General features: G+C 45.1%; 4 protein-coding genes and 1 pseudogene across 4 annotated transcripts; 2 read left to right on the top strand and 3 right to left on the bottom strand.

The window, feature by feature from the left end:
* Positions 1-791: 791 nt before the first annotated feature.
* On the top strand, positions 792-4,140 carry LOC112893549 (glycine, alanine and asparagine-rich protein-like). The gene is made up of 2 exons (XM_025960941.1): positions 792-1,270; positions 2,930-4,140. Exons 1-2 carry the CDS (start codon positions 925-927, stop codon positions 3,718-3,720), a joined length of 1,137 nt encoding a protein of 378 aa, XP_025816726.1. The 5' UTR covers positions 792-924; the 3' UTR covers positions 3,721-4,140.
* Positions 4,141-5,909: 1,769 nt separating this feature from the next.
* Positions 5,910-9,485, top strand: LOC112893550 (protein LIKE COV 2-like). The gene is made up of 7 exons (XM_025960942.1): positions 5,910-6,142; positions 7,275-7,327; positions 7,423-7,532; positions 7,929-8,096; positions 8,375-8,472; positions 8,658-8,784; positions 8,962-9,485. The coding sequence occupies exons 1-7, from the start codon at positions 6,023-6,025 to the stop codon at positions 9,060-9,062; spliced, it is 777 nt and encodes a 258-aa protein (XP_025816727.1). The 5' UTR covers positions 5,910-6,022; the 3' UTR covers positions 9,063-9,485.
* Positions 9,486-9,967: 482 nt separating this feature from the next.
* LOC112894620 lies at positions 9,968-13,137 on the bottom strand (annotated as a pseudogene).
* An 842-nt stretch (positions 13,138-13,979) lies between these two features.
* LOC112891368 (protein YIPF6 homolog) lies at positions 13,980-16,492 on the bottom strand. Its single transcript, XM_025958209.1, has 3 exons — positions 15,822-16,492; positions 14,627-14,701; positions 13,980-14,498 (listed from the first exon to the last, which is right to left on the bottom strand). Exons 1-3 carry the CDS (start codon positions 16,311-16,313, stop codon positions 14,238-14,240), a joined length of 828 nt encoding a protein of 275 aa, XP_025813994.1. The 5' UTR covers positions 16,314-16,492; the 3' UTR covers positions 13,980-14,237.
* Positions 16,493-16,913: 421 nt separating this feature from the next.
* On the bottom strand, positions 16,914-25,241 carry LOC112894940 (sterol 3-beta-glucosyltransferase UGT80B1-like). Its single transcript, XM_025962792.1, has 14 exons — positions 24,690-25,241; positions 23,808-23,941; positions 23,110-23,352; positions 22,471-22,582; positions 21,937-22,107; positions 21,042-21,105; positions 20,547-20,604; positions 20,231-20,405; positions 19,438-19,568; positions 18,791-18,893; positions 18,582-18,658; positions 18,077-18,124; positions 17,593-17,742; positions 16,914-17,428 (listed from the first exon to the last, which is right to left on the bottom strand). Exons 1-14 carry the CDS (start codon positions 24,889-24,891, stop codon positions 17,231-17,233), a joined length of 1,866 nt encoding a protein of 621 aa, XP_025818577.1. The 5' UTR covers positions 24,892-25,241; the 3' UTR covers positions 16,914-17,230.
* Between the last annotated feature and the right edge of the window lie 107 nt (positions 25,242-25,348).

The following is a 25,348-nucleotide window of genomic DNA, read 5'->3' on the forward strand; positions in this document are numbered from 1 at the left end:
AATCCACACGACCCTCTCCTGGCAACCTGAGGAAAACTAACCCAAGAAACGATCAAATAAAAGTTTGGAAAAGTGGGGATTAAAAAAAGAAAGAAATTGGAAAAAAGGGCAGAACGGAAGAGGAAGCCAAACTAGATCGGGGCCGGCGGCGGCAGCACTGGCACCTACGCCGCGCTACGCTCCGTCCGTAGGGGATGGGAGTTCGTCGCATCAGTCATCACCAAGAGGATACCAGACTGACCCCGTCAACCTCAGCGTGCGTGAGCCACGCACCAGAGAGAGATGGCCAAGCCGTCCCAGCCATTCGCGCTCCTCCCCTCTGCAAGCAGGCCTCCACTGCATGTCGGCACAGCGTGATCCACCCGCGCTTACGCGCTAATCCAATGATAATCTTCTTTTTCCGGAGAGGAAATTTAATGCTAATCTAATCAAACACGAACGCCTCTATCCAAAGGTACAGTGCTCCTAAGAAACTGCCGACCTGGTAAAAGATGATCAACAGGGGTGGTGCGGTGTGAAGCCGTAGAAGCTCCGGAACATAACTTTAACAGCCTCGGTGAAAAGTTGAACGGTGCCAGAAGCCAACCTGTGGCCGCACGCATCGCCCGGTTTGAACCGAACTTTCCAAGACGGCTATTCTGTCACGTTGCTCGCACGAGCCTTGCTTTCTTCCCTTTTGTTTTTTGTTTCATAAGCGAAAAAAAAGAGAGAATAAGCATACCCGCACGCCGCCGCTGCTATATATCTCCACAGGTCATCCGTCATCGTCTGAAATATTCGGAGGGGGTCGAACGGTCTGACGCGATACATACACAGCAGCTGCCCTCCGTCCCGCGACGGATCTGCTGCGTGTTGCGTGGCGGGTGAGGAAGGGGGGAAGGGCAGGCCGGTTCGGTTTCGCTGCATGCGCGGGCGGCGACGCTGATGTGCTTCGAGCTGGCGGACCAGCGTGGAGCGCAGCGCGCCGGCGCCGGCGCCGGCGCCTGGCCGGTGAAGGGCGGAGGCGGCGGCCAGCAGGACGAGCGCGCGGCGGCGGGGATGGCAATGGCGGGAGTCTGCCCCGGGGAGGTCATGTCCGAGTACCACCAGGCGCGGGAGCTGTCAACGATGGTGTCGGCGCTGGCCCACGTCGTGGCGGGCGGGCCGTGGGGCGACGAGGCGCCGGCGCCGAGGGGGAGCGGCGGCGCCCCGGAGCAGCAGGCAATGCACGGCGGCTACGTGCGCGAGGTGGGGAGCTACCACCACAGCGCGCCGTCGCCGGAGTTCGCAGGTAACCAACTCAAACCAGGCCGACACGTTTGCTTCCCCACGCAAGCTTCTGCACGCGCTCGCTTCTGCAGTTGTTCCGTTGCTCACCGCCAAGCTTCAATTCTGCATGCTTTTGGCTTACCTGCTAGCTGTTTTTTGTTACGAGTACTACCCCAAGTTTAGCATTCTTGCTTTTGCCATGGTTCTTGTTTTTGCTCGAGACGTGGCAGGGGTATGCGAGCTAGTATTTTAAGCTTGTAGAAATGTTATAGTAGCATGCAATAAAGTACAGTGCCAGGCTATTTATTTCTCTCCTCTGCAAAGGAAACTGCAGTGCTGTACATCAGTACATGCATCAGGTAATGTGATGCCTTCTTTGTGAATCCTCTTTACACAAGCGGACAAAAACAAAACCATGATGTGCATACGAGCGGTTTTAGCATATTCGTTTTCAATCACTTGTCGCCTCCTCTGCTGTTCATTGCATCACATCTCCCTCCATCTCTATCTCCACACGCCTTTGTTCCAACCATCGAGCCATACGCAACGGCACCACAAGAAACTCAGAATGCCTTCCCTGCTAGAGCATGTAACCATCCACGCGTAGCTGCTGCTAATCAACCTGTAGAGCTAAGAAAACAATAAAAAGAGAGGCGTCCAGGTACATTCCTACTAGCGTATAATAGTAAACGGGTCGTGTCGCATCGTACGTGTGCGTGACATGTACTAGCCTGGAACAAAAACCTTGGACGGAACCATACCGCTAGTCAGTCGCATGAAAGGAGCAGAGCATGGCAGGCAGGACGTGCATCCACCAGTCGTCGAGTCACCACCATGTCCGTCCGGTTCTGGTCTATCCGGAGCTAGCGCGGGCTGACATCAGGAATGGAACGAGCCATGCCTGGACGGCACCACGCCTCGTCCTCGCACAGTTGTACGCCATCCCCCTGACTCCCAACAACCCTTCACAAATTCACTGCACCCTCCCGCCCTCCGCAACGGAACAATGGATACAGCTAGCCTGGCCAGCCAGCCAGCCATTTCCATGGGGGTCCGTTGGCCGTACGCTGCAAGCGCTACGTACGTGCGCGTGCCCCGCTTGCGTAGCGCGTAGACTTCCAAGCTAAGGTACACGCAGCCTTCTTCCCTTGTTATTGTTTTTTCTTTGAAACTAGCTTCTTCTTCTCTAACTATTTATAGGTTTATTTATATGCAAAAAATAAATTGGTTATGGTGCCAACAAGGATACACTACACTACACTACACTACAGAGGGCGCGTAACTCCTTTCTTGTTGAAGAAACAAACGAAAGCTGTAAACATGGCAGCACTGTGCTGTCGTCCTGTCATGTCCGAGCAACCCTTTTTTCCCGTTTGAAGGGCTGCCTTTTTCTACTGCACCGTTCCAAGAGTATATACTAGCTCGTCGGCGGCGACAGGGATCGGTCGCTCGATCGACGCCTTGCCTTCAGCTACATGCTCGCACCGCCAGATTCTCCCTCTCATGTAGTGCGACGTCGCACTCGCATGCAAAAAATTATACTCGGCAAGTGTTCAAAGCCGATCGCGCTTGTCGCTTTGATCGTTCATCCATTCTCCGCTTTTGCTTTTGCCTGTGCCCACTGCCCAGGGGTACAACTCATCGCCTCACCTGTGCGCGCGCGTGTATATATATCGCGCAGGGTCGGAGCAGGGCTCGGACACCCAGAGCGCGGGCGCGGCGGCGGCGGCGGCGGCAATGGAGGAGCACCACGCGGCGGCGCTGTCCGGCCAGGAGGGGCCCGAGACGCCGCGCCGCCGGTACCGCGGGGTGCGCCAGCGGCCCTGGGGCAAGTGGGCCGCCGAGATCCGGGACCCGCACAAGGCCGCGCGCGTGTGGCTCGGCACCTTCGAGACCGCCGAGGCCGCGGCGCGCGCCTACGACGAGGCCGCGCTCCGCTTCCGCGGCAGCCGCGCCAAGCTCAACTTCCCCGAGGACGCGCGCCTCCACCCGGCGTCCACGGCGGCCGCGGCGCCGCCGGCGTCGGCGCCTCTCGCCGGGGCGGCGGCCTCGACCTCTCCACCCGGCTACCACGCCGGCGCCGCCCAGGGCGCCGACTACCTGAGGTACCAGATGCTTCTGCAAGGGGCCACCGGCAACCAAGGCACGCTCCTTCCGTTCTACGGCGGCGGCGGCGGCATGAGCAATCTTTACGGCGGCGGCGGGGGCGCCATGAGCAATCCCTACGGCGGCGGCGGCGGCGGCGGCGGCAACACGAGTGGATTCTTGGGCTCCTACTACTCGTTCCCGCCCTCCTCTGTTTCTGTCGCCACCGTGCCGTCCTCTGCTTCCTCTGCTTCGGGATACTACTACTCGTCATCATACGACTCACACCAGAGCGAGTCATCCGCGCCGGCGTCGGACTGGAACTGGGAGACCTCGTTGCTCAACTGGTCCGACGCGGGGTACCCGCCGCCACCTCATAGTCAGTAGCCGCAGCTAGTAGAAGACGACCCTCTTCTCTCTTCTCTCTTTCTCTCTCTCTCTCTCTGGAATAATCAGGTGAGTACGGCTGGATGGAGACGGGTGTAAAAGCCAAGAGCAAACCAAATCAAAAAGAGGAAGATGCTTTCGTTTCTTTCATGTAAGATGTCGAGCTAAGGGAACTTTGCTTCTTGATTGTTAGTTTTGATCGACGATGAGGTAATCCTACTCTTTGTTTTCCTGTGATTTTGGTTGCAAAGTTAAGAGATGGAAGCTCTAACCATGCATACTTCTCCATGTCCTTTCCGGGACTTAATGTGTTGTTAGTTTGTTAGCAATTGTCAGATTCTTGTTTTGATCATACTGACCTTTTTGGGAAAAAGGAACCTTCTTTCTTCTGATTATGAAATGAAATGGAGATTTCATGGATACTCGTGGGTTAATAAAGCAGAGCTGAGGACATATGAATTTGCTGGATTACATTATGTGCCGTGATTTAGATTTTGGAGTGTAGTACACTGAAAAATTCTGGAGGATGAAGACATTGCTTTTCTGGATATTTTAATGTTATGTGCTGGCATGCATCATAACATTTGAACAGGGCATCAGTGTGTACTTCTGTTTCTATACGTACTATGTTTGCTGGTCAGGGTGTTCCATTGGGCTAAACTTTAAATCTCATTGTAGCTCTTGAAAAACTAAACAAGAGAACTAAAAGTCAAGTGCTCTCTCTATCCTGGCATTAATTAGGGGCAAAGAAATCTTTTGTACATCCGTAGGACCATTTTTAATCTCATTTTAGCTCTTGAAGAACCAAACAAAATCGAGTGCTCTCTCTATCCTGACATTAATTAGAGGCAAAGGAGTCTTTTATACATCCATGGGCTAAACTTTAGCTCTTATATCCAAACAGCAAAAAGGCTAAAATTTAACCCTCCATTTAAGGGGCTAATATTTAGCCCTTAGGCTAAAGTTTAGCCCTTTGTATAAACAGACCCTTAATTACACGAAGTAAATGAAACGGAACGGTCCTAAAGTAATGACGGCCAAATACGGAGTATATTCGCAGATTATGACTTTCTAAAGTATATTCGCAAATTAAGCAATCCCGCCCAAGTACCTCTGCATTGTTTAATGACTCGGGGTATTCTTGATTTGAACGGTGATGTTTACGGGCCATTGGGCCGAAAATACCAGTACTAGAAGAGATGAGCCCATATGATGCTTCTTTCTGCAGTCAAAGAACCTCTAATCTGGCTCATGTTTCCTTGCATCGATAGCCCAACGGAACTTTGTAGGAGTATGCACGAAGGTCCAATTCGCTCTTCTTTTTTTTGGACAAACGACAACAAGTCAGCGAAACCGCTCCCAGTACATGATAACGACATCAATGCTTTATGCTAATGCAATGCGATCCTAAAGAAAACCCCATACAGTATAAACAGGGGATGAGACGACAAATCTCGACAAAGTGATCTGCCACGCGATTCTCTGAGACTGAACCTGGCTTCTCCCGCTCGACGACTGCAATCGAATCCAAACGACCAGCGCCCGAAAATGGCTGCGTACTGTGGTCATCTGTCGTCTCGACCGAGCACGATCCCCCCACTGGCGAGTGGGACCAACCGGCTTGCTGGACCCGCCGATCCCACGGAACAACTTCTGAACTGACTCTGTGGGCCCGCAGAGGATCCTTCCGGATGGGCCGACCAACCTCTCTTTCGTTCAGTTCGAACGAACCACGCCGGCCGGCCGCGCATTCCGCCCGTGCCGCTCGGGCCAGCTCACGGCCAGCCCGGCATGAACCATACCCCCTTCGGCCCTTCCCCCAAGGCCCCAACGGATGGACGCGCTTGCCGCTGACGCCGTCACGACTCGTCTTCATCCTCAGTCCTCACCCGAGACCTTTCAGACGAGGCATCCGCGTCACCCGTGGTCCCCGCAGCTCAACCGATACGCTGACAGCCACGTGGATGACGGCTCCCGAAAGTACAGACATGCTGACAGGTGGGGCTAATACGTCAGTGGCGGGCGTCCAGGGGCAGGTTGGTCACTCCGCCACGCCAGGGTCGAGTTGACGTCGTCGTCGTCGTCGTCTCTCTCTCTCTCTCTCTTCCCCCCGGGACCCGTCCCGTCCCTTGCGTACTCCGCCACCAACCGGTTTGCTTGCTGCTACTCGCCGCCAGCCAAAAGCAGCCACCCCAGCCCGCCCGCCCGCCCGCCCGCCCGAAGCGACGCCTCACCTCGCACCTGCTTCGTTCCACCCGCCCCCCGCGGGAAGCTTCTAGAAGGGGGAGGCACCGGCGGAGCCATGGCGGAGGAGAAGGAGTCGACGTCGATCCCACTCAGCCAGGCGGCGGAGGCCGTCGACCCCGAGGACCCGGCCAAGTCGCCACCGCGGCCCAGCTCGCCCACCACCTCCACGCGCAAGGTCCGGATCTAGCCCCTACGCTCCTTCGTTCGCCTCGTGATTCGCGGCAGCATTGCGCAAGCAGGGAGCCCTGCCCTTTTTGGGCCTTGCTGGTCGTTCGACGAATAGACTTCTGCTCGCCGTTTGTCGGATCTGTGCGGGCTTGGAATCGTGCTTGTTGGCGCGCGTATCAAGAGGTTGGCTAATTCCATGGAAGCACCGAGGAATTCGTGGATTTTTTATGTGGACTGTTTGGATTTAGGAATTTAGTTTAGTTTGATCGAACTTCCTATACCCCCGAGTGTGAAGGAGATGTTTTCATCAAATGAAGGTTCCTATGACATGTATTTAGATGTTTTCTAGCTACGCTGTGATGCACTTATCAGGTACATTTGTTTTAGGTAGACATTGATACATTTGGGAGGTGCGTTAAAGTTTGTAGATGATTGTCTTCATGTGGTTGCATAGTACTTTGTTTCCTATTTGTGGTTGAGCTTAAGTTGATGCAACTTTTTGTCATATTGTTGTGCGATCTTGTACTGGAGTCCAAAACTTCTTTAATACAGGATAGTTCATGAATTTGTGTATGGTTTTGTTACGTTGTTTACTATATGTGGTGGTATAACATGGTCCAGTTTGAAATCTACATTGACCCAAAGTCTAGAGAAATGTGCATATTGAAGAAGTGAAATATGTTTTCCGTGATCCTTAGTTCCTTACTGTCTTTAAAATTGCTCATTTCTCTGGGAAGCACACCTTTAACAATTTTATATTAGCATAACTGTGTTAATGGTGTTGGAAAGAAAGGAAGTATCCAGGGGTCAAACCAACCATTAGGTTCAAAAGCAGCATCCAAAGATGTGTTTGCACTTTATTTGCAAAAAAAATGTTTCAAGCATGAATTGGAAAACATGTACAGTCCTTCAACTCTGGAGGCTAAAATTTTCTTTTCTTGTTTTGCCTCCTGGCTTGCTATTTACATTTCCACTTGGAGTTTGATGATACATGTCGGACCTCTCCATCTCCAGGACTTATTGAATAAACCCTTGACTTGATCTCTTTATGCCTGTTATATCCCTTTTTAACTGTTTTGCAAACAAAACTTTATTTTGCACAAGTAACATATATCATTCTTTGTTTCACCACTGCACAGGCATGCTGCGCTGTTCTTCAAAGTTGGGTGTCAAGAAAATTTATGACTGGATGGTATGCCCTTCTCAAGAACTGAACTAAACTTGTTGTGAAATCTATGGATTACCTTCTATATATGCATGATATCTTGTTTTTTTTTATGTATGCAGTGTAGTACTTTTCCCTGTTGCAGTCACGTTCTTCATCACATGGTGGTTTATTCAATTTGTTGATGGGTTTTTCAGTCCCTTATATGCGAAACTTGGAATCGACATATTTGGTAATTGTTGTAAACATATTTCGAACATGCTGTTTATGGTGATTGTAAACTTACAGAAAGGCTGTATTTGGATCTCTTATATATCCTTGAGGATATTCTGTTGACACGTAGGAAACTGATCACCCATAGTCCTAAAAATGTAGGCCCTTTGGCAGATCAAATTTGTTTACATTATGTTTCAGTAGTATGTGGATCCCACATTATGATGCTGACAATATTCTTGAAACTTTGGCTCTTTGTTAAATTGATCAAATCCAATTTTACTTAAGATCATCTACTGTACAAATAATTTGATTAAGCTCCATCTATTCTTGCTATGGCATCCAGAAGAACTTGGTCGCTGCTAAATTATGTTAATATGTGCCATGCTTATTTGTTTCCATGATGAATTCGCAGGTCTTGGTTTTTTGACTTCTCTGGTATTCATATTTCTGGTTGGAATATTTGTTTCTTCATGGGTTGGTTCAACCATCTTCTGGGTGGGAGAGTGGTTTATAAAGAAAATGCCATTTGTAAGGCATATATATTCAGCATCGAAGCAAGTCAGCACTGCGATTTCACCAGGTTACATACTTCTACACAGATGCTCAGATTTGCTTTGCCATACTCTGCGTTCTCATGGACTGTCTTTAATAAACTTTGTTGAGATGAAGCTGTGGCCACTGAGTTCAGATAGGCTTGGAAAGTTAAAACTTCAAAAATAGTAGCCCCAACAAAATAAAATAAACCCTAAAAATAAAGAGAGGTAGTTGAATAAAGCAGCTTCTATTGCATATGACTGTTTTTACAAGCTTACATTATTTTGTGTAAGAAGAGTTCTCATGAAATTATTTTGTTGACAGATCAAAATACGACAGCTTTCAAAGAAGTTGCAATAATTCGTCATCCACGAATTGGTGAATATGCATTTGGATTCATAACATCAACAGTGGTCCTTCAGGTACTTGATCGTCCATGTAAACAAAAGCTTGCTCAAGTGAAATTCATACTTTTAGTGACCCTATGATGCTTACTAAAGAAAATGAACCACATATTATCAGCTTTTGATTTTGTTATGTGATACATGCATGCCCCCTGTGATGTGGCTGTACTTGTTCTCATGGTCTCTGTTGTGTTTTACTGCAGACTGACAAAGGCGATGAGGAACTGTGTAGTGTTTATGTGCCAACAAATCATCTATACATTGGTGACATATTTCTGGTGAACTCTGAGGAGATCATAAGACCTAATTTATCCATTCGAGAAGGAATTGGTACAGTAGTTCAATTCTTATGATGTCTATCCTCATGTTATTACGTCTTGTGCATTTTTCTCAAACATGCTAGTTACTTGTTTAGCTGCTTGAGTCAATTTTGCATTTTGAAATCCATGCATTGTTGTTGCTAGGATTGATAAACCAATATATTGTTTGTTCTCTTGGTTCCTGCAGAAATAATTGTTTCAGGAGGAATGACCATGCCTCAGGTGATTGCATCAATGGAGCCCATGCCACGGAAAAGCCAGAACATTCGTCTTAATAGAATGGCGTGATGTAACAAGTCACAGATGCAGCAAAGTAAACATTTCCAACCTTATTAGCCCCAGCTGGTGTGTTTGGCATGTTTAACTGATGGTTGCACATCAAGCAGATAACGTGACCTGTGGGTTTGTGATTCGGTGTCTGGGCTGTGTGTTTACCCTGTGATGTTACATGTTTGGATAGGGGAACAAGTATGTTCTGAGCCCATCATGGCATTACAAATGCAGGGTAAGCATCGTGTTGATGCTCTGAGATACTATTGTATCACTCATGTCGTGGTACAACTGACTAGTGACCGGTTCAAAATGTTGACTTCTACACTTGAGAGATGTATAAGTAGCTTGCCTGATTAAATTCGTTTGTAACAGTATGATGTATAACATCTTAAATTACAAAAAAGAGCATCGATGCCCTGACCTGGTTTCTTCTGTCAAGAGCACTATGTTTGTTGATTTCTTTTCTTTTTGGTGTGTAACGTGGCTGTGAACTAATATTCGCACAAATCTGCCGGTGTTGATCTACTTAGTATCCTTTTGTTAAACGTGGTCGTTAAGCAACTGGATCCACAAGTGTGCTGCTGTTAATCAACCTGATTATTATGCATCACTAGCGGGAGTACCTGCAATTTGCAAATTTTCAAATTTTTTTTGGACACCAGTATATTTGTTTATCATGTGTAGCCGACCAGAAGCCAGGTATGGATTTAGATCGTTCTTCAGAGAAAATAAGGGACATTCTCCATTCCCCTGACGTCTGATTATGCACGCATATGTTATGTAATCAAAGAGCTGAAGAAATATATATGTGAGTATATATCTATACATGCTCGCAAATGGGATTGGGGGTCCGAAGCTCAGGGGTATTCCTGACCTTCGCGGTGCTTAAGGCTTGAAAGGAATCGGAAATCAAGAGATCATAAATATTCAAAGTCTGACAGTAAACGAGATGGTCAGCCAGGTGACAAGGCTCGACGTGCTGGGCTGACACGATCTTTTTACTGTGTTCATGACGAAGCAAGGGAGTTCAGATGAAGCACGTCGACCGATCCATCGTTTTTTCTCGCGTGAATAGCTTAAAGGGGGACTTGCTCAAGGAAGAGGAAGGCGACGAGGTTCTTGATGTCGCGGCCATACGTGAGGCCGTCCCTGCCATGGAGGTAGTAAATCTCGAGCATCCTCGTCATGTCCAGCAACCATCGCGCTGCCGGCTCAACCGCGCGGTCCATCTCCATGTACGCTCTGTTGATCCTCCTCCACGCTTGCTCCACCATTGCGCCGATCGCCGCCTCCCCCGTCGCGCCATGTTCTTTCAGGTAGCACTCCACGGTGCTGGCCACATCCTTCATGTTCTTTCTCCGCTGCATGTGGATGCAATGGGGAAAAAAGTTACATCACATGTGCAGTGCCGATCTTATTCAAAATGGACGCATCTTAATCTTACCTTGTATGAAGCAATATCATTGAGGAAGCGACCCATTTCTCCACTGGCACGCACCATGTCAGGAACGCCGAACGCCCACTCGAATGCCTCCTTGGATACCACTTGGCCGGCGGCCATTAGCGCCACGAAGAACAGGAATGGCACAACCGTCGACATAAGTGTCACGTCCACATGCTCCTTGAAGCCCGGAACGTGGTTCTCATTGAACCACTTAGTCTCTTGAAGGTAATATTTCGACTGCGATTTGAACTGCGCAAAATAAGTCTTGTGATCATCAAATCACTCAGGAAAAAAGAATGTCTGATGAAAAAGCTTCAGAAAAACGTGTGACGCATGAGACATGATGAGTCACTGTCATCAGGAACGTTCAACCTTCTGGGACGATGAACTGAGATAGATATAGACTGATAGATAGCAGTTAAAGAAGACTCCGGAGCTTGTATCCCACTTTGTTATCTTAAGAAGATACGTTAATAAAGTAACATGCTTAGTGGAAAGAAGATGAGCTATGCATGCACTATTTTTTTACTATATTACAATTTCACTGAATTCCATTAGGAGTTTCGAGTGAACCACACATAGTGTTGATGAAGTGTCAAGGGAGAGTGATGTGTTCTACCACTGCACCACATATTTAGTAGATGGATACTCTGCTGGACATAGTTGTATAGTCAACTATATTTTCCGGTAGTATAAAATATGTCAGATTCTATAGGTTTACTGTAGAGCCCTTAGACATCCTGTTCTTCCTCTTGGACTTGGTAGCTAATTGACATGGTGACTATCTGGTAACGTATATACCTGTTTTTTTATGTAAGCCATGCGGTATTTCTCGCACGGTTCCATAGTATCCTCAATTTCATTAAAATTGCTCAGTGTTTTGATGTACAACACGCGCAGGTATTCTGGTAGAAAAGAAGCGGCACTCTCGTTCCATCTGCAGATAATGATCACATACATACTAAATTAGTTTGTTTGCTTCACATACAACCATTTTGTATAACTCCCATATAATCGCGATATTAGAATCTTTAATTCGTGCGCGATCCACCATTAAAGTGATTCAGTCCCGTCAATCTTAGTTGTAACAATAATGGAGCCACAGAAAATGGTTTTATATAATTGATAGCACTGGCAACAAGTATTAATATGTTGTTGCAGAAAAGAGCTAGGGTTTGCAAGTGGGCTATGGAGTGCCGAGGCATTTACTAGATCATACAAAATATTACCCAAAACGTGAAGAAATCATACTACATACCTTTGTATAGCTTCATCTAGCATTTGGCACTCCTCCATGGTGGCACGGACATCGTAGGTGTCATCCATCAAACCGATCAGCACAAACACCTTGGTGACAATTATTCGAATGCGAGAGTTCTCCTCATGGAAGGCGCCGAAACTGTAGAAGTATGATTCCACGATGCGATCTCGAGCGTAGGTTAGCTTGACATCGCTGTAGAGATCCATCCACCATCTGCAGTTGAAATTGATTAATAATAACTCGTGCGCATCACTGATGAAGATGTAAATGATTAAAGAAGGGGGGAATTAATTTTTTGATTGACTTACAAGGAGAGGGTTCTGAGCTCCTCGAGATGGAGAGCCCTCAAGAGGTTAAAGTCCAGCCTTGCGAGCTCGAGCAGTGTGGCGTCGTGCGCCTCCTCTTGCTCATACTCGGAAGATATAGCGCATCGTCTCCAGTCACCGCATGAAACGGGGCCGCGGAATCTCAAGGGCGCGAGAAACCTGCCGCGCCATGGGCGACCCGAGCTTGCCAATTGCGGCCTCAAGGTGGCGCCTAGCGAAGGCGATGGCATTGTCCAGGGTGGCCTCACCGGGGACTGACATGTGAGCTGCGTTGTACAGGCTAAGCAGGCCCCTCGGGTCACTTTTTAAATCTTCTCTGAAACTGCCGGTTTCATCTCTAAATCTATCAAGCACATCTGCATCAACATGTGATTGTATTCATTACAATTTTTTTTTCTGTTGGAAATCTCATAAAATAGGTTAAGTAATCTGTGATGATAAGCGATTGATTAGCTTTGCTGAGCTTAGCTTTATGTAACTAGATCGATCATCGATACCTGTAGATACCCAGAAGCCATGTTGCCTAAGCAGACAAAACCGGAGGGCAACGGCATACAGGTTGGTGGACATGCCAGCATCTAGCTCTTCACTATGTATGCGGCTTAGCGCCGCGTTGATCTCCTCGCGGAAATGGTTGTCCACGCCAAGGCGTTCGAGTTCGTCCACCAGATTCACCATGCCAACCACGCTCGTTGCTCTGTCGGCACCAAACATCTGGCGCACTTTCCCCTTGAGTTCATCCGCCCTCTCTCTCATCCACTCCTCTGATCTCTGCTTAAGCATGCACATGTTATGTAATCAACAGAGAGCTGATCGATCAAGAACTGCATGTGAATGTGTAGATGTCTAGTTACATGCATGCCTGCAAGGGTGGCGGATTGTAGGTCACAAAGAAGTCGCCCCACACGCAGGGCTCAAATGGGCTGCCGCCGGCAATGGCGGCCGGTGCAACCGTGGTGCCGCCGGCGATCTGCTGATTAACTGTAGCCTTGCTCGCAGCCATGTATCAGCAGTATCGCCTATTGACCGGCCGGCTACAACGCTTGACGACTTCTATCAGTTTATGTAACTACGATGGCGCAGCAAGCTGTCTCTGCATTTGATCTCCATTTATAGGCTTGCTGGCGGCAAGTTACGCGAGTCGTGAGCTACTAGCTAATAGCTAGCAATGCCAGCAACGTGTGCGCGGCAAAAGCTAGCGTTTCAGTTTCTTTGTACACAGAAAGAGGAACCTAGTCTGAATATTTGCCAATAGCTGGTATTGATGTCTTATAAAGGATATATATAATTATATAAAGGTAGCTAGCTGCCATGCACGTGAAACACATGATTAAGACATAAATAGGTTACTTGTCTAAAAAAACATAAATAGGTTACGCACTAGTAGTTACATTTTTTAATTTACACCCTCTAATAACCATGTCCCACAATTAATCAGGAACAAATGAGGAAGAGGCCTGTTTCTGCACCTGTATTGTGAAATCTTGATGGTCTATCTCTCAAGCTTGCGTGCGTGCTTGCAAACTCAGTTGCCTCTTCTTCGCGCTCAACAAACAGCAAAAGGTCATGTCTACTCATCAACGTTCTGTGCCCATCACGGTAGTGGCGGCCCCTCCGAAGGTGCCGTAGCGGCCCACTAACCAAATTTACGCAGTACAGACTACCAGCTTATTGCTGCCCATCCACTGTCAGCGTCATTTGTGGAAAACGAGCAATGGGTGTATTTTCTTAATTACAATAAAGACATCAAAAGGCAATACGCAAGCAAATTAAATAGCAATGTAGGTCCCTTGCGCTAAAACCTGTTCACCAATCCACTCGAGTTCGATACCTAGACTCAAAAGAATCGGATGCATCTTCAAAAAGATAAAAGAAACTATCAAATACTTGAATTTTGAATATCATACGACAGTATAAGAAAGTTTGACATCAAATTAAGTGGCCCAATGTTCATGCCCTTTACAACAGATATAGATCTCAACTAATTTTACAACCGTATGCCTCCAGCCCATTTAAGACCAAAATCCCCACAAGACAATTCCCAGACCCCATGAGGGTAGTAACATTGTCTACTCAAACATTGTATGTATTCAGGTGGTTCGATCATCGATGGGGAAATTCTCACACCTCAGAAGTTACTACAAAGCTCACCCTGTTCATTAATCTATGGCAATTATGAGGAAACCAACTGAGATATACATGAGGAAGACAGGATATAGGGCCAAAGCCTTTCTCCTTGGGTTGACTGCAGCACTCATGAATGGATACGCAGCCCAGGAGCTCCATGCCAATGTGATTGTCACCACGACAATCTTAAGTATGACATTGTCCTTCAGCATGCAGACTAGAGCACCGACATCCAGTGGAAACAGGCAGTAGCCAAGAAGACTGAGACTTTGGAAGAAGATGATGTGTCCACCCTGAAAGGAAACATTCAAACATTACTGCAAGTTTTCACTGCAGATAGTACGATTAGCACAGCAGTAGTTGCACGCCACATGCAAGTGGATCTTTGATCATGTTTGTCTGTAAAAGAGGGATGTCTTACCAGAAGCAGAACATTCAAAGTTAGAATTATCGCCCCAGCAGCCAGGACAGCGAATGCCACAGCAAATACTTCAGACTACAAGGACAAACAAAACAGCAATCAACATTTTGCACAAAAGGAACTACATAAGCCAATTAACTATAGATTTGATAAAGGGCAACAGAAACACACGCATTGCACGTCTATTAGGACTCTTCTGAAAGAGGTTCTATGTAACCAGTGCAACAAGGGGGAAAAGACTACTAACATCAAAGTTCAATTGTATACTTAATAAAAAAAGCGGAGCCAGTGAAGCCTTTCAGGTAGCAACATATCAAGGTCGCTTATTGCACATGAAACAGCCCATTAAGAAATTTATTGTTTCCTGAATATAGTAGATTTATCGAACAAGTTCAAGGCACTCTTTTTCGTTAGGTATGAAGACATAATTTTATTTTAAAACAGTGATGAAATTACTCTTTTTGTTAGTAATATGCAGACAAAAATTTTCATTAGGTATGCAGACACAAACAAATTACTATCAGGTGATCACCGCATGTGGTCACCACTAAAGAAGTACATAGAAATCATATGAGCCAAAGCTTCAGTGCTACAGGGTACAGACTACAGAGTACATACATGAAGTTTAACCATAGTGATGAAGTGCTGCTATCTATTTTACAAGTACCAATACAATGCATTCTCAAACTCAAATCCAAACAGAAAAATTGGTATCAGATCAACACTTAAACACGTATAGACATATAGAAGCAATAATTGCTACGACAAGAGCATAATTAAGATGGTCAAAGCGCGAGACACTAAACAAAATGGGGAAACAGGAGCTCCCACATGGATAAAGCACGCCATTCACACCCATTGCTTTGAACCTCAGAAAACAAAAGGCAATTCCAATTGATAAAGCTGTATGAGTGAGTGGTCTCGTTGCATACAAATGACATTACACATGAACACCATAATCTATCAACCCCCAGGTCAACGTTAACCTCGCAAATGGTAAACTCCAATGTTCACATCTAAGCAAACTTCACGTGTGGCATCTAGTTTACCAAGCTAGCTTCTGATAGATTTGGGGAATGTATAATCTATGGCATAAATAGGTATAACATGAGTCATATCAGGTAACACTATCATCACAACGACCAGATCCACATGGACGAGAACACCAGATCTGGCTAAGGGAGTAGGCGTGTACCTTCTTAACGGAGGCCGACCAGGAGAGTGTGAGGCCGAGGAAGACGATGAAGAAGAAGGGTCCCCACAGGTCCCAGTCCCTGAGCGCCTTGCCGGGGTCCTCGCGGTAGGGGTTTGGGAAGACGACGAGCTTGAGGTTGCTGACGATGCGGGCGAGGTCTCGCTTGACGGTGTCCCATACGGGCTCGGTGAGCGTGTTGGGCGGGGGGCCGAAGCCGTCGGCGCCGATGGGGACGGAAACGGAGGCGGACGCGGGCGGCACGGGGGAGACGGAGATCGGAATGGAGGCAGCGGGGAGCGGGGGCTTCGAAGGGACGGGCGCCGGGGCCGGGGAGGAGGAGACCGGGATGGAGGCCCGCGGCGGGGAGGGCGGCCGCGCGGGGAGAACCGTGGCCGAGGAGGGCGCGGCGTGGATCAGGCTCTCGATCTCGTCCATGTCGGACTGCGCCGACGAGGGGTGGAGCGGGATCGTGTCGCCGTGGTTGTGCGACATGGCGGCCGGCGTGGGGCGCGCGCCGGCAAGGGCGAGGCGGATCTGAGGAGGCGCTGGTGGCCGGCGAGAGAGATCTCGCGGGAGGGTTGGGTTTGGGGGGTTGGAGCCTTGGGAGTTGGGGTTCCTGCCTTCCCTGGTCTGTGGTCTGCAGACTAGCGCCTTTTCGGTGGGAGGGAGGCGCAGGAGCTCACGTGAGTGGGTTCGGCTGCTTGGCAGTGAAGGCAGCGAGGGACCGTAGGATTGACGCGTCGGTGGTCTACGCTTTTGAGAAATGGACGGTCAGATCATACGTGTTAGCTTCGCCCAAGGCCTTTTTCATCAGAACTTGAACTTTGAGAGTGTATTCCATACGCGAAGTACAGAAACCAGCTTCCAGCGATCAAACGGCGATAGCAACGCGCGCCGCCTCGTCCATGATTTGTGCTGGGGGTGATTACTGATTAGACATGGATCAACTGTTACATTAGATGTCGCCTAATTTCCTTGCCACAAGTGTTCGTGGTTTATTTTGATTACCAGTCAGTCATACATTCATATACATATGTTATTGTTTGTAGATATATATTGCAAAAAAATAATGCAAAATACGAAATCATGTAGATATATACGCATTGTGCGATCAAACGTGACCTTATAGTCATGCTGGAATGGCACATTGTAGTACAAAATTTTCAGACCAACAACAAATTCTGAATGTAGTGATATATACAACTCCACTTGCCTAACCATTTACAGTGGTAAAGCTATAAACACCACGATCTTGTTTACTGTTATTGCATCCACGATGGGATGCGAAGAAGCGAGGGGATACACCCTCGGCGTAAACTATCATTTATTCCACTCCTTTCTGAAGAATGTGTTCTATTTTTTCAACCCATGAACGAATAAATCTTAACTACCTAAAATGTGAACCACAACTAAAAATTGAATGGAGAACAACACTTTTCTAGGGCTCGGGAAAACCATTGGAAGAAGTCTATGCGTTCTTCCTCTACATGTGCAGGTGTAGCAAGTGGCAACTCCGAAGGCAGATGTCGGTGAAATGCGTCTACAGCAGCCGCCACACCATCCTCATTCCCTATTGCTATCGCCAGTTCCATTGCTCGTGATTTTACCTTGAACAAAGGACAAGCAGATTAATTAGTACAATCTGCCTTACCAAAGAACAGTGTTTTGCGTCATAAATCTGATGGCATACTAATATATACACAGAACAAATGAAAATCTAAAAACATCACAAAAGATTAGAAGCATATATGAATGCATGAGATTGTACTACCTCAGGATCAAGCATGAATCTTATTGCATTGGAAAGTGCCTCAACTGTGAGTGCTGCTATAGGTATAGGTGCAGGACCCACTCCTCGTGCATGAACTCTCTCAGCCCAGAAGAACTGGTCGCCAAAGAATGGCACTACTGTGGTAGGACACTGTTACAAAAGAGTGGTCAGTAACACTTGCAAAGGATAGAAGGTAGTCATTAGTATAAATGCTAATTGGCAACTTCTTGTTAGTTGTCGAATAAATGTTGTCCTTGTGTACTGAGCAAACTCTGCAGTGCATGAGCCTTTTGCTTTACAAATGATGCAGGTTATATAGTGAGGAGAACCTTTAATATGGAAAGGGCCGCCTTCGAGTGCTCTATTTTACTTTCATTCATTTTTGCACTAAAATATAAGGATCTGATCCTAAAGCTCTTATTACGTTCATTTAACCTCTCTTTAGCACAGACAATTTTATTCAGCAAAGAGATTAGCAGCTTACCCCAGCTATCAGCCCTGCGGCTGTAGTACCTGCTCCACCATGATGCACCTAATAACCATAGATACAATCTGATTAGTAAATTGTATCCCTATATAGAAAATTTTTTGGATCAAGTTTTAAATGACTTGAAGCATAGTGTGAGGGCAAAAATATGTTTAAAGTGAAATCTTGCAAGTAATGTTAGCTAACATACTTTGGCCTTGGTGCCGTACCAACAACATATACTGGCTATACCATCTGATATATATTGCTCCATCAATTCTCTATTTGACATTACTGTTTTTTGTTGTATTCACGATGTAAAGTTGATAACTACTTTCTACAGCTTCATATCAATATATAACATTAGAACTGTATTTATGAAGTCATATAATACATTGATAAATAATTTGCTATCAATATACTAATAGAATTGTTCTATTTTATCACTTCTTACAATTTGACCACTATTTTTTGTCACTTCATACGTGGCACCTTGATGGCATGTCTAAAATAGTAAACTCACCACTGCAGCACAGCGAGGAAATAGCCAGTCGTGAGGGCAATCCTCCAAGATGAAGACATCCACTGGAACTTCTGAAACTACAGTTGGAGGTTGTGTACATGAAATAACAAGTTAGGCTACTCATGCTGTTCTACATGCTTCAGGTAGCAATGCCAACATAACTTCATCATGATCAGGTGTATGCACAAAAGGATTGATTGGCAACTTACAACTTCCAAGAGCTCCCCAACCACGGCTAATGATCCCCCTTTGTCCTGTTTCTCTTAATGCATCCAAAATGGTAGCAGTAACTTTCTTCTCATCATCAAGAGGCTTCAGAGACATAACATAAACAAACAAAATTAGAAGGCCAAGTTAGCATAAATAAGATGATAATTGTGTCAACACAACAAAAGGAAATAAACATTTCGCAGAACTTATATCAACCAATTTGTAACAGAATGATAATCAAACCAAAATGGAAGAGGATAAAGAATCTATCATTGTGGTAGGCTCCTATCAAGGCAGAAGCTTCTTAATCTTACGCTCAAAACAGCTCTATCAATTGTTTAAGTAGTAAGATCCAGTCAGCCGCAGCAATGGGATGCATTTTAAAGACATCAAGTAGTGGTTGACATGATCTTTGATTCTTTAATGTCTATACAGGCGAAGATTGTTATCATTATTACTTAAAAAAAAAGACTCGAACAATCATTATGAGTAAAAACTAAAAGAAGGGATGACCATCCATGGAGTATGATTGAGAATGGCAAAACAAAATGAAAGGAATTACACTTCCAGGCAACAAAGAAACAGAGATTTTGACTTGCATTGCCGTAATGACCTAATTAATATAGATGGAGACATATATACATACCATGCTACCAAAACCAATGTATATTGGCTTGGGCCCCTGTTGAAGCCACTGTGATAGCTCAGGTGGCGGTTGATACTTTGTTCCAAGATTTAAGAAGCAATATCCCACAACATCTACTAGAGGGCCCCAGTCTGAAGAGGATAAAAATAATCATTGATAAGAGCTTAACGTTAACCTCATTTTATGCTAGCACACAGAGACTTCAATGATCATGAAATTTATCCATTAATTTGACTGTCACCTAGGTATATCCATTTAATAAAATTGGTAGATGCAAAGAACTGTGTAGCAATGACAAATGATGACTGTAACTATAGCACATGATTTCCCTTTTCTTCAATTTTGTAGAACATTGCAGAACTAGAACATTATATCCATCTAGCCCTGCATGTGGGCAAGAAAGATTTTGAAAGATTTTGAACCCTAAAAATCATGTCAGGTCTTTGCTCAGTCGTTTGTCAGAGGCACATCAGCAACGCTAGCCAAAATTCCTCCAGAGGGGCACCAAAATGTATAAAACCCAAGTCTCTTTTGGACATTGACTATTCAATGGCCAAGACCTACAAGCCGGTGTGAGTCGTGTGACTCACACACACACCGCAATAAAAAATCATTGGATGGTATTGATTATAAGATAAAATTCAGGAGTGTGCATTATGTTCAGTCCTAGCTTTACCTTGTGCAATAATATCACATATCCATAATTCAAACATAAATATGGATATCAAGGAAAATCGTCAATAACTGATAAGTAGCTTGCACCGTGAAGTTAAATAAAATAAAATCAGGTTACCTTTTGGCTTTGGCATAAGTTGAGGGCTCCACATGTATCCAGTAGGTAAGTGAGATATAGATCCATGGTATGTGCTGAAGTAAGCAATAGGGGGCAAATTTAATTTCTTCCTGAAATCATTTATGAATCCCCTGGTGCCCCACCAAATTATTAAATCCAGAATAAGATACGACAGCTGAATGTGAAGTATAAAAATGTCAGAATTAAATATATTTTTCTGGAAATAAAGAAGAACAATTGCACCTTCATATAATAAAGAGAAAAAATTCACACGTCTTGCATGTCTACAAAAGTGAAAAGGTTGAGGTGGTAATACCCTGTAGGTTGCGCTCTGAGGCATTCGTGCCAATGGATGTGGAAATTCATCGGTTGGCCTGTCTACAAATGCTAGCAGTTAGAAACATGCAGAGCAAAGCACCTGCCTATAAATGTTAGCGGTTAAAAACTATGTATAACCTCACACAAATATATCACATATACTTTATTAAAGTAGTATTTCTCTACTTCTTACAATGTAACTCAGGAATCTATGTGACGTTTATTTTCCATACTGAGTTGACCATATTAGCACCAACTAAAAGAGGCAAACTGGCTTGCATTAAGCAGTCGTATTGATAGTCACATAAATACTATGAAGCAACACAAAGAATTAATCTTAGGTAAACAGGATCGACAATACAAATTCTGTTGTTTGTGTCAACTTCAATTCATGGTTATGTGGAAATTTGTTAGCAGATCCAGAGTGATATAAAGTAATGTAGGAACCTTCACAGGGATAAAAACTCTGGCAGATTCAGCAGTACAGACTTACGTCCATGGGAAAGTGAAGAAGATATGCAGAGGTATTCCAAGTGCCTCAGCAATGTGCAGATGACCTGAAAGTCACATGATTTATTAGCACAGACCAATACAACCTGTTTTATTTGGCCAGAAACAACTTTCCGGTTAGCTTCATATTCCATATGAAGATGTGAGCAAGCAGGCTAACAGCAGGGATATTAAACTTGGAGATGTTGTGGAATAGCCAAATAAGGCTGTCAAATAGTACCGAGAGAGAATGAAATTGATTCTAGAGTAGTTTCAGGGGCTGACAAAATCAGATTTGCTAACTGCTAAGCCAAAAGCTACGATATGCACAGTCCTATACAGACTAGTTAATATAATTAAAGGTAGGTAATTAGGCACAATGTTTGTTTCTGAAATTAAAAATATCCATCATAATCAGAGGATAGCAAATTCCGAACTGCAGGTACAGGAGAAAGAGAAGGCATATACAGAGATCTACACTTTTTTTTGGAATGGAAAAATATGTCAAAGTAAAAGAAGTGATAAAATTTAGACTATAGAAGAAAACACTGGTTTTATGGTCATTGTTGCTTAAACCTCAGTTACTTTGCCTAACGGTCCATACGCACAGTACTTATCATAAAAATGTTTCATAAGCCCCACCTTTACAAAATTCCACGTGAGCTGACAACATGGCCAATTCCATGGTGCCATACTTTCGTCTCCGCACCTCCACCGGCACAGCCGTATTGTCAGCTCAGGTGGTATCTACTAGAAGTTGGGGGTGGGGTGGGAAAACCAGTGTTTTTAGTTTCAAATTCATTAATGGATGTTGAAAATTGATGTAAAGTAGATTCAAAATTTATTAAAGAATGTCGAAAATTGAAAATAAATTAGCAGTTTATGATGTACAGACCCACCATAAGCAGGAGGATTTGCTATTATTGCCTGAGCTCTGAATGGTGTTCCAGTATCCAAATCAGGTTCTGTGCATGCAGGTAGAACTGAGAAGATAATTTCCTTAAGTTGCTTTCTTTGAGCGTAAATCTCTGTTGGCGCAGCCAGGCAAAACCCTTTGTTTTTTGTCATGTCTGCAGTTAAAAGTGCATTCCTTAGTCAAAATGAGTACGAATGACACAAGCATTCTTATATTAATTTAATTGCTAAAGAATTGTATGTCTTTTCTTCCTTAAAGAACAAGGTAGGCAAATTAATGTTTCATTCATTAACTAAACATAATAAAATTTTGCATAGGATCTTTTCTTTAACAAGTTCATTTAGACGGCTATCTAAGTGGAGAAAAATAACTGAATGTTACTTCACATTTGGTCACAGTTTTATAGAGTAAGACAGCTAAGTGGATTTAATTATCTCAGCAAAATTATACAACACAGGATGCTTTTTATATGCAAAGACACCTGAATATTTATGATATAAGAGCATTAGAACCATACACTGAGCCATAATCCGAGGATCACCACCCAATGGGTAAAAATCAATGCCTGCTGACTTCACGAAAGTACGGAAATTGACATGAGTTGCCAGTCTAATATAATGACCAAATTCCTGCAAAGAATTCCATTTTTTCTTTTATAAAAGAGATCGGGAAGTGCACCAATACTATAAGTCAATATATTGTTCGTTGACTGTGAGTCAAATACTATTAAGTTTTGTGAACACTGGGGTATTGAACTGACCATCTACACGGTGGAAGATACCTAGATTAATCCCCCCACATGTCAGAATGCGTACCGAATACAACAGGGAGGACATGTTAAATCCATGATAAATATCTAATGAGTACCATATCATCTAAACATTTTGAAGTATAGCAGACAAGCATATATTTTTCTTGCACTTCCTCAACTACAGGTAGACTTGCTCATAACTTAGAAAACTTTCCAACTTCAAAAGAAATCAGAGAATAACGATAACTTTACTCCTGGTATACTTGACTACACGCTCAAAAAAATTGAATTAAAATATGCATTTTTCAGAAGCCTCGTTAGACATCAATATACTGCACAATGCTTATATTTCTGGAGGGCTTTGGGAGTTTGAGCCCTCTAGCAGGTGCTTGTAGGTTCACCAACCTGAAGTCGTTTAGCTAATGCTATAAAAGGCTGAACATCCCCTCGGGTTCCAACTACAAGTATGGCAATCTTCAGCTTTGGGACTGATTTGGTGATTCCAGGTGTAACTTCTTCAATATCACGTGGTACATAACCAAAAGCATCAATCTCTGAGAGTTCTGAGGTAACAAGAGCACTGCGCGTCACATCTACCTCCACGGTACCATCATTCTGGAACTTTACCAGCTTCTCGAATATCTTTATCTGGAGCACCAAACAACAATGAATAGCTATAACACAAATGACCATAAGTCTAAATAAACCCCACAAAGGAGAAACATGGATATTTCAAGACAATATTTTTATTTGGTGCCTGCTTCTTCTGAACAAAAACAAAATCTTAGCTCCAGTATAATCATAGTGACAACATACTAAATGACAGCTGGTTTCATGCACCAGCATGCATTATACTAGAAATCTGGAAGTAGATACAGAGATTATTGCAATTAGATATCAGGGCTGCCTGTGAAGGCTAGTATCCATAGCAACCAAATTTTAATATCAGAATTACAACAGGATCACTGCATTACTGGTATGAATAAATGGATGGACAGAATCCCATGCATGTGAAGTTTTTGGGATAAATGTAAACACTGTGCTATGTATTTAGTATGCAACAACAATACAGTAAATAACAAAGTGAGCATCACTATACCTACCTTCTCATTTTCCGATAGCATATCCAAAGTGAGGTCACACTTCAGCAACCTATCAGAGTATGATCGTAGAAAAGTGTGATCTTGCCCTTTAGAAATACCAGAACTTGCAGCTGTCGATTTGCTATGCCCAAATACTGTAGAAGATCAAATGGATAATATTTCAGAGCAAAACAAAAGCACATTTGGAACTCGCTAATACAATTCTGTTGTACTCATTGTTTCCAATACAATTTATTTATTCTATTAGATCAGTGTCCCTCTTTTCACAAAAAGTGTTTTCTTTTATTCTGGAAATATGGCACACTGGCTTTACCATATAATATGACACCCTGCAAGCAAAAGCTGATTGAAAACTAACGCAGATGGCATAGTGTTCAGTGACTTGCTTTTTTCAAGATAAAGGAGCAACCTTCTAGCTCTGCTGAAGCTATAGTAACTTTGAGACAGATGTTTGGCAATTGGAAAACACGAACACAACTAGCATGAACAAATAAAAATCTAGACAATATTGCGATTTGTGGCAGCCAATACGACCAAGTAACAACAGTTGAGGCCTAACACAGCAACCTTCATAGCAAATAAGTCCGTTATTTTCGATTCTTACACCTATAGTGCTGTAAGCATTCACCACCTTTCCCTGACTACCCCTTTCTCAACATGTTTAAATTCAAATCAGACTATCACGCACTCTAGCTGTATATCACGTATTTTATCGCACAATTGAATAGCATGGCGAGATCACGGTCTCCCTTCACGAAATTCAGCACATAGAACATCTCAGTTTCCATGCTGACACATAGGCTACAATCGAAATCCTGAAAATTCACAAGTACACCGTGCGTATTTAGAACCAAACCAAACAATCCCGAAACGTAAACATACCTGGCTGCCGCGACGGGACGAACAACTCATCTTCGTCGACCGATCCGGAAAACCTGGCGTCCATGGAGCTCAGCACGAACTCCCCCATCCCCTCGGCGAAGGAGGACGACGCGCCCGCGCCCGCCGCCTCCGAGCCACCCTTCCGCCTCCGAAAGCCGCCGCCCACTCCCGCCTCCTCCCGCACCTCGCCGTTTCTCCCCATACTCCGCGATGGCGAGGTGGCAACAGGCTGCCGAGAGATGAGAATCTACCAGCGCTCCCAGCCCCGCGTCGCCATTGCCCACGCAGCGGCGAGAGCTCGAAACCCTTGGGAGCGTGGACTCTGGGGTGGGGACTGGGCAGGGAGACAGGGCGGGAACGCGCCAGTACAAGGTGGTTGGCTCGGTGGGGATGTCGCCGGGAAGGGGTCGGAGCCGGGGTGGGGCCGCGCGAGCCTGGAACTGGAGGCAGCGGCGCCACCGGACAGCGGTTGCGGCGGGAGGAGACAGGAGAGTGAGAGACCGCCGCGAGGAAAGAGAAAGGGGAACCCCGTTCCACTGGAGAGGATGGGGTTCTGGGTTTCTGGGCTGGAAACTATCGTTGCCATAGGTTGCTTTAACGGACGGTGGATCGAGGAGTTTGGTCTATGGACTCGGACCATGGGGTCAACGAGTGGGGAC

Source organism: Panicum hallii, chromosome 5 (genome assembly GCF_002211085.1).
Source record: "Panicum hallii strain FIL2 chromosome 5, PHallii_v3.1, whole genome shotgun sequence".
NCBI classification, from domain to species: Eukaryota; Viridiplantae; Streptophyta; class Magnoliopsida; order Poales; family Poaceae; genus Panicum; species Panicum hallii.

Excerpts from the sequence above, each read along its gene's own strand:
- LOC112891368 (XM_025958209.1), bottom strand. The coding sequence starts at position 16,313 with ATGTCGCACAACCACGGCGACACGATCCCGCTCCACCCCTCGTCGGCG. Across the intron at positions 14,702-15,821 it reads GGTCGGCCTCCGTTAAGAAG|TCTGAAGTATTTGCTGTGGC; the intron begins GTACACGCCTAC and ends TTGTCCTTGTAG. Across the intron at positions 14,499-14,626 it reads CTTTGAATGTTCTGCTTCTG|GGTGGACACATCATCTTCTT; the intron begins GTAAGACATCCC and ends GTTTCCTTTCAG.
- LOC112893549 (XM_025960941.1), top strand. The coding sequence starts at position 925 with ATGTGCTTCGAGCTGGCGGACCAGCGTGGAGCGCAGCGCGCCGGCGCC. Across the intron at positions 1,271-2,929 it reads GCCGTCGCCGGAGTTCGCAG|GGTCGGAGCAGGGCTCGGAC; the intron begins GTAACCAACTCA and ends TATATCGCGCAG.
- LOC112894940 (XM_025962792.1), bottom strand. The coding sequence starts at position 24,891 with ATGGGGAGAAACGGCGAGGTGCGGGAGGAGGCGGGAGTGGGCGGCGGC. Across the intron at positions 21,106-21,936 it reads AGCAAATCCTCCTGCTTATG|GTCATCTGCACATTGCTGAG; the intron begins GTGGGTCTGTAC and ends TGTGACTTTCAG. Across the intron at positions 17,743-18,076 it reads CCGCAGGGCTGATAGCTGGG|TGTCCTACCACAGTAGTGCC; the intron begins GTAAGCTGCTAA and ends CTTTTGTAACAG.
- LOC112893550 (XM_025960942.1), top strand. The coding sequence starts at position 6,023 with ATGGCGGAGGAGAAGGAGTCGACGTCGATCCCACTCAGCCAGGCGGCG. Across the intron at positions 7,328-7,422 it reads AGAAAATTTATGACTGGATG|TGTAGTACTTTTCCCTGTTG; the intron begins GTATGCCCTTCT and ends TTATGTATGCAG. Across the intron at positions 8,097-8,374 it reads CAGCACTGCGATTTCACCAG|ATCAAAATACGACAGCTTTC; the intron begins GTTACATACTTC and ends TTTTGTTGACAG.